Below are 9,458 nucleotides of genomic sequence, written 5' to 3' on the forward strand. Positions count from 1 at the left end.
AGGGGAGTGCGGGGAATAGGAAGCCTGAGCGCAGACTGGGGGCCCCGAGTGCTTCTGCCAGCGGCAGATAGGTCACCTCCACTCGGCAGCCGCGGTCCGTCTTGCTCTCTTACCCCAGTGTTCCCTCGGCCCCTCCTCCCAGGCGCTTGGCTCCTCCCCGAGCTAGAGTGACGGGACTGCCCAGCTCATTACCATAATTTAGGCCCCTGACGGAGGTCCAGCCTTCGCCCTTCTTGGACTGTGGCTGCTCCTCCCCAGGGGAGGCTGGATTCAGATCCCTCAGCCGTAAGTCCCCTGGGGGACCAAGCAGGCAGCCTCCAACCTCACTTACTCCTCAGAGATCCCTGGCTCAGGAACCTGGGTGCTGAAAGCCCCTTAACTCCCGAGGCCCAAGATGTTGGTATGTGTCTGGACCTCCACTCTCCTTCTACAGAGGTCACGGGACATGACACTCAGTGGTCAGTGGTCAGTAGCAGAACCAAGGTTTGGGACTACAGAGTCCTAGCCTTTGCTCCCACCGCTCCCCATGACAGCTTCCCAAGTCCTCAAGTGCCCACTTTACCCCAGTTTAGAGTAGCTCAGGAAATGTTGACTTAATAATAGAAGTGCCTCTCGCTCCCGGATTAGTGCTCCCGCCAAGGCCAGACCTTGACAAAAAATAAATTAATTCATTAAATAAAACAAAAAATAACTTCAATTTTGTGAGCAGGGTATACTCCCTGTCCAGGAGAAAATTTAAAATGGAGGAAATATGGGCCTTGGGAACCTGTGCATCATTCACTTGACCAACTAAGTATTGGAACACCAACCGGATGCCAGGCCTTGGAGATGATGATGATGATGATGATGATGGCCCCAGTAGACCTCCAGGCAGAGGTATAGATTTGGAGTGCATTCATTCATCCATCCATTCAAATAAGTTGTTGAGCATCTATTCCTTGCTGCACGCTGTCTGGGAATAGAGTGATAGATAAAGCACACGCAGCTATTCACATGAAGAGATTTTGAAGTCATGGGCGTAGATGGGAAGGTGAAGAGGTGAGAACCAAGGATGGAACCTGGTTGGGAACGGGTGAAGGCAGGGTCGCCTCAGAGAAGCTTGTAAGGGAACATTCATGAGAGAGAAGAACCAGGACTCTGAGCTACCCTAAAGCCAAGAGGGAAGCATTTTAAGAAGGAAAGAGTCTGTGGGGTGATGGTCATGTAAGCGGACTGAGGTGGCCGTGGCCCACATTCCCCCTTGTAAGGGCATTTGCCATTCTGCCTGGATTCTAAAGCCAAAATAAACAACCATATGACAGTTATGAAATGTAGAGAATAACAAAGTGAGTTGGAGAGGAATATCTTTTGTGTGTCTTTCCTGAACCTTTGAGAATCCCACAAGTCTTTCCCTTTTATCTCTGACCTAACTAGTTAATGTGATGGCGATAACTGGATAATATTTCAAAGTTCTTCTCTGGGAGGGATTTACATCTGAAACTAGGCAATAATTTAGCACAAATTTGGTCTGCTGGCAAACTTCAGCTATTGGGGGTAGAAAGCGAAGGAGAAGATCTTTAGGTGCCCTGAAATTACAATTGCAGGTGTTTGGAGGGTCACTTCAAGAGGATTGGAATAGCGCCAGCTTCCCACTGTCACCACCACATATACACACTGCAGCCCATTTGCTCCAGGGGCGTCTCCGGCCTCCCAGAGGCCCCGCCCCCACCGTTCCCAGGCCCCGGCGGTCACCGTCGCTGCTCCTGCCTACTCCTGCCTGCTCCTGCCTGCTCCTGGCTGTCCGGCACCCGAAGGAGCGAATTGTGCAGCGACGCCGTGCGATCTGTCGCAGCCATGGACCGGAAGGTGGCCCGAGAATTCCGGCACAAGGTCAGAGCTGCTAGGGGCACCCCAAGCGCCTGGGACCCCTCCCTTTTCTAATCCGGTTTGAGGTTCTGGGTAGGTTGGGACCCCGAGGGTCATTTGGTTCCCAGCAGAAATCGCCAGTAAAGTGAAGGAGGAACACTGGGACTCCAGGTGTAGGAACTGCTAAACAGATCTGAAAGTGTCCTTTCTCCTTCTGCCCTCCAAGGGTTGGGACTTCTCCGGGGCTGGAACTCCTTCTAGCCTAGGCCTGAGACAGGACCCTTCTCTTCCATGCCCCAGAGTGGGCAAATCCCCCAGCTCCTAGTGTCCCCAACCCTGTAAGAGCATGTGAAGAGGGTTGGGGCAGTGTCTGAGAGATGACGATTCCTGGAAAGAGGAACTGCATGACCCTCTCTGTCCTCTGACCTCAGAACACTTCAGGGAGCCCCCTCCCTGCTTAAAGGCATTTCTTAGGTCTCCGAGAAGTTGCTAAGGGACTGGTGTTGACCAGGGGGCAAAGGGAGGAAAGGAGGTGGTCCAGACAGCCAGACCCTTCCGACAGGGCCACATCTTCTTGGTGTGTCTCACTGAGGGGCCTCATTGGTTGTCTGGAATCCTCAGAGACCATCACTGAAAGCTGCTGGATTTCACCCAGGGAATTTCCAGAGCCCTGCAAGAGCCACCGAGGCCCTGAGGCCAGAGAGGACCATTCCAGGAGACCCGGTAGACCATCCCACTAGGCCTTAGATTGCCTCGGAGCCCAAGGGTGAAGCCAGGGAGCTACCAAAGGCCCTGTCTGAGGGACACAAGACAGGTGCCCTGAGGCCGGCCCAGAGCCCAAAGGGGCAGTGTCTTTATACCAAGCCATACTCTTGCCTAGGCCCGAGAGGCAGAGCTCAGGTAGGCAAGACCCGAGTACTTAATCCCTCTCTCCCCACAGAGGCCTGGTGGAACTTAAGGAGCCAGCCAGGGCAGGGGCCACAGGGTCTAAGGGCCAGAGGCTTGGGGGTCAATTGTTCATTTAATAAACATGTTTTGAGCACCCCTTCTGTGCCAGACCCCGTCTCTGCCCTCAAATTGCTGGTCATGTGGATGGGAGGCAGACCCACGGCTGGCTGCTGAATGCTGGGATCAATGTTTGTTGTCGGCAGCTGGACACACAAAGGGGGCAACTCATACTGGCAGAAGTCTAAAAGTGAGGCCTTGGGCATCTGGGGGTGAGAGACAGCTGGAAGTTTGGCAGGAGTTGGGGGCACTGGCGAATAGCTTGAAGAGCGTGTTCAACGGCCCACTCTGTTGCAAAGGGAGGTGGGGGGAGAAGTTTCAGCAATGAGGACATTTGGTGAGTTTAGATTTCAGACAACCCACTTTGAAGGAGAACAACTTCCCATCCTCCACCCCAAGACTCAGGGTAGAATTTCACTTTCCGGTCCCTGGGCTGAAAATAAGGTCAGGTCCTCTTCTGCCTTCTCCCCACGGAGTGGTATTCTTTGCCTCTTTTGAGAAAATGACCTCTTGGGTCCCTGGTGTCTGACTTGATCCTGGGTTAGCTTCTGTTTCTCTTCCCCAGGCCCCATAGGCTCCAAAGGGCCTCAGGCCTCTATGTTTCTACCACCCTGCTCTTCCTCATCACAAGGCATTACCTATTAATGCCCCTGTGTGTGCAGGCGGGGCAGGCGCCATGATGGGCAAGGTCTGGACTGGACTTTGTGCCCTGCAGCTTCTGAGGCAGCAGTAGCCCTCCCCTCCCAGGTTGGAGATCATGGAGGAACTGGGGAGAAGGGATGACGCAGCAGAGGATAGAGATGAGGACACGCAGGAATACTGGGCGAAATCCACAGCTTGCTATTGACTGTTTTCCAGATGGCCCCTCAGTGGTTTTTTTTTAGCAAATTGACCCGTTGGGGATAATTCGTAATCTAAATCCTTAGTGTTTGGAAGTAATTAAAGATAGCGTGTTGTCATGGAAAGTGCTGTGTGACCTTGAGCACGTTATTAACCTCTCTGTGCCTCAGTTCTCTAATTTGTTAAATGTGAATGAAAGTAATATTTAACTAGTAAGGTTATTCTGAGTGCTGGATGAGATCTACATATGTGTAAGGAGCTTAAATAGACCCTGGCATTTAGTGAGTCCTCGAAAAATGTCCACTCCTGTTGTTTATGATTTGGGGTTATGCAGAACTGGGGTCAAATCTCAACCTTGTCAACTCACTGCCAGTGAGACCTTGGGCAAGCCATGTAATCTCTCCAAGTGTTAGTTTCCTCAGCTGTGAGGTGAGGTTAGTAGCGCTTACCTCATAGGACAGGATATAGTAAATAAGAACTCAAGTACTGGCTACTCCAGACACATTTGCTAAATGGCCGTACGGTTCTGAAGATGCCTCCAGAGCATCAGGAATCTGTTCCTCTGGGCTAGTACAGTTTCCCAAAGCCACCAGCAGCATTTGCATGGCCTTCCCGGTCATGGCCTTGGGCCAGGATACCAAGGGGAGGGAAGGAAAGCAGCAGAAAATAAGGCTTTTTCTTTAGAGAACCAGCTTTTCAAAAGAAGGCTGCCCCTCTGTTCATTCACCTGCAAGGTGCAGGCACTTGGTTAATCATTTGCTCATAGAGTATTTATTGCCTGATCAGCAATCACGTGTTTATGGGTATCTGTAGTGTCTCCTGCCGGAGGCCAAGCATCTGGAGGTGGGGTGGGATATGTAAAAAGGCCAGAAAGAGCCCCTGTTTTCCAGGGATTTGCTAATGCGTGAAAGCAATAAATATTGACGAACTAATACATGCCAGACAGTACTCTAACCATTGAATAACAAAACAAAGTCCTTGTCCTCTTAGCACATTCTAGTGGGGATGATAGGCAGTTGACAAGTAAACCAATAAAAGTATCATATAATGCCAAGTAGTGATACATGCTAGGAAAAAATAAACTAGAGTGAGGAGAAAGAGAATAATGAGGTGGTAATCTCTATATAGGGTAATCAGGAAGACCTCTCTGAGGAGGTGACATTTGAGCAGAGACCTGGAAAAGGTGAAGGAAGGAGCCATGGCTATACATGTGGAAAAGCATCCCAGGAGAGGGAACAGTGAGTGCAAAGGTCCTGAGGCAAGCACACAGAAGGGCAAGTAGGATGGTGTTTCTGAGAGGAATTGTGGAATAGAGAGTGGTGAGAGATAGATCAGAGGGATGGTGGGGGCCTGGTAGGCCATGGTTAAGACTTTGAGATTTGTTGTAGGTGCAATGAGAAGCCAATAGGGGAGTGACATGACTAATTTACATTTAAAAAGAACTGCTCTGGCTGCTGGTAGAAAACAGACTGGGAAGGCCAGACTAAGGAGGGGGCAAGGCTCACTCCATCTTTGAACTCTATTTGGGGAGACAGCCCAATTAGGAGGCTCCTACAGCAGCCCAGGCCAGAGGTGGGGGCTTAGACTAGGGTGATGAGTGGTCAGACCCAGGATACATGTTAAAGTTCGCCCTCATGGGCTTTGCTGATGGATTGGTTTTGATTGTAGGGAGAAAGGCATCAAGGGTGAGCCTACATTTGGGGAAGAGGAGCAAGTCGATGGTGACAGAGTGGGAGGTAGTGGAAACTAAGAGTCCCATTTTGAATATCTTAAGTTTGAGATACCTGTGAGACCTTCAACTAGAGTGGTGACTAAGAGTGAGTCCTTGGGGTATAAACAGTAGTTCAAGCCCCGAGACTGATGAGGTCACTTAGGAAGACAGTGAGGATAAAGAAAAGACCCACGACAGAGCCCAGGGCACCCCAACTTTTAGAGAAGAAGAAGAGGAGAAGGAAGGTCAAGTGATGCAGGAGAACCAGGAGAAGGGGGCATGGTCAGCTGTGTCAAGTGCTGGGTCAAATGCTACCAACTAGTTGACAAGACATGCATGAGTCTCTGGGAAGATAGGATCATAAAGGAAGAGTTAAGTAAACCTGGTACTACCTGGGACGCAAGGCCTGGGAAGAGTGTGGCTGGATCCATTCATTCCGCCACGGTACTATCTGGGACGCAAGCTGTGAAGGTCTGGGAAGAGTGTGGCTGGATCCATTCATTCCGCCAACATTTACGAAGGGCCTACTTTCTGCCAGCAGCTGAGAACGTAGAATTTGTATCATTTATTCTTAGTTTTATTTTATAAATCCCTCATGGAAGGATGAAATCCTATGGAATAGATACATTAATCTCCATTTTACAGATAAGGAAATTGAAACACAGAGAGGTACTGACCCAGATGGGGAAGGGTCTTGTTGGCCTCTCTCTCCACACTCCCCCCAGGCCTCTGCCTGGACCATATACAGATTAGTAGGGAGACAGGAGAGTAAAGAGAGTAAGTACCACACAGCTGGGTGAGTCCCATGGGAGGGGTGGGAACAAAGTGCCGTCACGTGCACAGAGAATGACAGGACAGGCTTTGTGGCAGAGCCTGAGGAAAAGCTTCACCAAGGAGAGATGCTGTTTGAGTTGAGGAGTTTTAAAGGTGGAGGACGAGGTCGCAGAGAGGAAATGCTCCTGGTACCACCACCACTAATAGCTAACATTTCAGACCAGCCAGGGTTACCGCAGGAAGCACCTGGCTCATCCAAACCAGAAACTGAAGAGAGTTTTATGAAGGGTCTACGTAGAGGGAAGGGCAGGAACATGGGAACCAATAAAGCTTGTAAACACAACCTAGGAGGAGCAGCAGTGGGAAGCCAGGTGCTCCTGAAGGCGAGGGAAGTGAATGAGGGTCCCCAGAACAGGGAAGAGCCATGGCTCCAGAGAAAGGCCCAGACAGGAGCTGAAGCCTCCGGTGGGGGAACCTGCCTAAAGGGGACCCAGCATGGTGGGAGCTGGGAATCAGAGCCCATCCTCTTTCTCCTCACACCCTCCCACCACCCGCTGGCTGAACGCAGCAGAAAGCAGAGAGCAGGGAACTCAAGCACAGCTTCCTGAGACACAAGACAGGGTGGCGAAGCCTGGAGAGTGGGTCTGAAGGTACGAAGGAAGAGATCCAGTACATAATTTGGAGCTTTAGGCACTGTCCTAAGTACTTTGCATACATTCACTCATTTAATCCCCACCACAGCCCAAGGCTGAGTGGAACAACATGCATTATTTATTTTTTCCTTGCTTTTTCTTCCTTTTTGGCTGGTGCACACATGGAGTTGAATTTGCATGAGCTGAAGGTTTTGTGCTTCCTCTGTAGGCGCTGTCCTGAAGGGCCAGACCATACAGAAGAATGCCCGGAGATGAGGCTGGAGAGGGCCCAAGGCTAAAGCCAGAGTTTGCCTAGAGGCCCCAGACAAGGGACCTGAGCCCCGTTTTGCCCCCGCCATACAAGCCTATAGAGCTAGTTGAGTATCAGCCAGAGAATGCTGGTGCTAGATGGAGGGGACCAGACACAAGGTCAGCAGGGTTGGGGGGGTTGATGTGATAAAGAGACCCCCTTATTTGTGGATAACGGACTCCTTTAGGATTTCTATGCCCAACCTCAAGAGGGATCTAGGAAAAGGAAAAGCTTTCTAAATCTAGTTTGAGAAAGAAGACATGGTGTCTTACACACAGTAGGTGCCCAATAAATGTGTATTCAACAGATGCATACCAAAAAAAGGTATATCCGATAAGTGGATTCCATGTGGTGCTTTGAGAAAAAGCAGAGGCTTTGGAGCCAGCAGGCATGGAGTGGTGTCTCAGCTCTGCCACTTTACTTCCCAGAGCCTGTATTTTCTCATCTGTGAAATGGGAATAATAATGTCTATCCACCTCAGAAGGTCGCTGGGAGGTTAAAGACAAAATATGTAAACTTTCTCAGAGATAGTGGATGGGAAGCAGAGCCTGACTGAATGAGGGAGCTGGGCAGGAAGGGCCTGAGGCTGGGAGGTGGGTGAGGAGACTCTGGGCTGTGCATGGTCAGGACTCTAGAAGAGGAGCCTTGCACTCCCCTCAAATGAAGGCAGGCTCCAGTCCATCGTGCGTGGGTCTGAGACCTACTTTTTCTAATGAGTTAGAACTGAGCTAACAGGAGAAAGATCCAAGAGGCTGTAGCAGGTGTGTGCCAAGGACTAATGGGGACTTGGTCACCCAGGACTGGGCCAAGTGGTTGGAAGGAAGGCTCCAGACTAGAGCAACTGAAGTTCATTCGTCATTCAGTAGACACCACCAAGCACTGTGTGCCTGTGTGCACAGCACTGAGCTGCCCAAGACCTATGGTGTGCAGGTGCTTTGCACACACCTGAGTGCAGGATATTGGGACAATGGTACAAAGTGCCCTAGAACAGGAGCTCCCAAAGCTGACCCTTGGACTGGCGCTGGGCAGATTTTCCTGATTTTGCTAGAACCCAGACATCAGGAGAAGGGCATACCGTACACGTTTAAAAACATGTAAAAAGTGAAATTTGAATTATGGTGGTGATGTTACTGCATGTTCCGGCTTCCAGAGAAAGTTCCATCTTTCTCGGTTGTCTTTCTTGATGCCTCTTAAAGCCCAGAGAGTGAGGTGTGTGTGTGTGTTCACTCAGGTGTGGTCAGAGAACAAAGCAGTGCTGTTCTCGCCGAGTCTCTTTGGAGACATTTCTGGGTGGATAGTGGCAGAACCTCCATTTTTATTTATCGCTTTGTATTTAAAGAGCATTCCACATACACCAGCTTTATTTTCTCAACTGTTATGGTGTGTAAATAATTGTTTTAATGGGCAAGTTGGAATTAAAAAGTTACAGTGAGAACGGGGAGGTTCCAGTGTGTTGGGAGAAGGGTCTGTTCCACTGCAGCCTGAGTCCTGCTTAGGAGGTGATGGAGACGACCCTGGAGAAGCAGGTAAGGGCAGAACTCAAGACCAGGCTTTGAGCGACCTGACTGGTGAGAGTAGGTGAACGTCAGACTGAAGAGCTGAACTTGTGACTGCTGCAGGAGATTGATAGGATGTGATTTCTGGGTGGGGGCCTCTGGATGGAGTGGTCAGCGCTGGAGGGCTACCCACAAGGACTGGGAACCTGAGACCTCCAGGAACAGAGGCTCTTTTCCACAAAGACCGTCTCTAGGTGATCTGTGCTTGGCTGGGAAGGCAGAAAAACAGAATCCTAGGCTGTAACATTGGAAATTGCCTTTGTCTTCTGCTCCTGCTTTCCATCCAGCGCATAAACGCTATCTACCTAGGATAGTCCATAAACGCTATCTACCTAGGATAGTCCATCACTTGTCTCACCTAATGATGCAGCGGGAGGAATTTGTGCAAGAAGAGGTAAGAGAGAGCTTCAGTCCTATTAGCTGAGGCCAATAAGAGATTCTCTCTCCTGTCCTTTTTTTCATGGCACTCTTCACAGCTGGGAGATTCTCTCTCCTATCCTTTTTTTCATGGCACTCTTCACAGCCCTTTGTTCAGGATGTCCTCCACCCAACCAGAGTATATGGGATTTGTATGCTTCCCTTGGAGAGCAGAACATCCATGGTTCAAAGAGTCATTCAAAAGATGTTCTGTTCTCTCGCTTATTATGGACCAAGCCAAAAGGGTTTTCTCAACAGTGCAGATGGGGATTTGAGATAAGGAAGAACTTCTTGAGAGCAAAAGGTTTGAAATTTTGGCCTAAAGTTTTCCCAGGAAGGCCTGACTCACACACATAGTGGTACAGCAG

At 50.0% G+C, this 9,458-nt stretch overlaps 1 protein-coding gene across 2 annotated transcripts in view; it reads left to right on the top strand.

Moving 5' to 3' along the window:
- Positions 1-1,762: 1,762 nt before the first annotated feature.
- USH1C (USH1 protein network component harmonin) overlaps positions 1,763-9,458 on the top strand; it is a 46,340-nt gene continuing 38,644 nt past the window's right edge. For both annotated transcript variants that reach the window (XM_006904728.2, XM_025046394.1), the window contains exon 1: positions 1,763-1,869. In XM_006904728.2, the coding sequence (XP_006904790.1) occupies positions 1,834-1,869 (36 nt within the window). In that variant the 5' untranslated portion in view covers positions 1,763-1,833. The remainder of the gene's footprint in view (positions 1,870-9,458) is intronic.

The sequence above is a fragment of the Pteropus alecto genome, unplaced genomic scaffold (genome assembly GCF_000325575.1).
Source record: "Pteropus alecto unplaced genomic scaffold, ASM32557v1 scaffold120, whole genome shotgun sequence".
Lineage (NCBI taxonomy): Eukaryota > Metazoa > Chordata > Mammalia > Chiroptera > Pteropodidae > Pteropus > Pteropus alecto.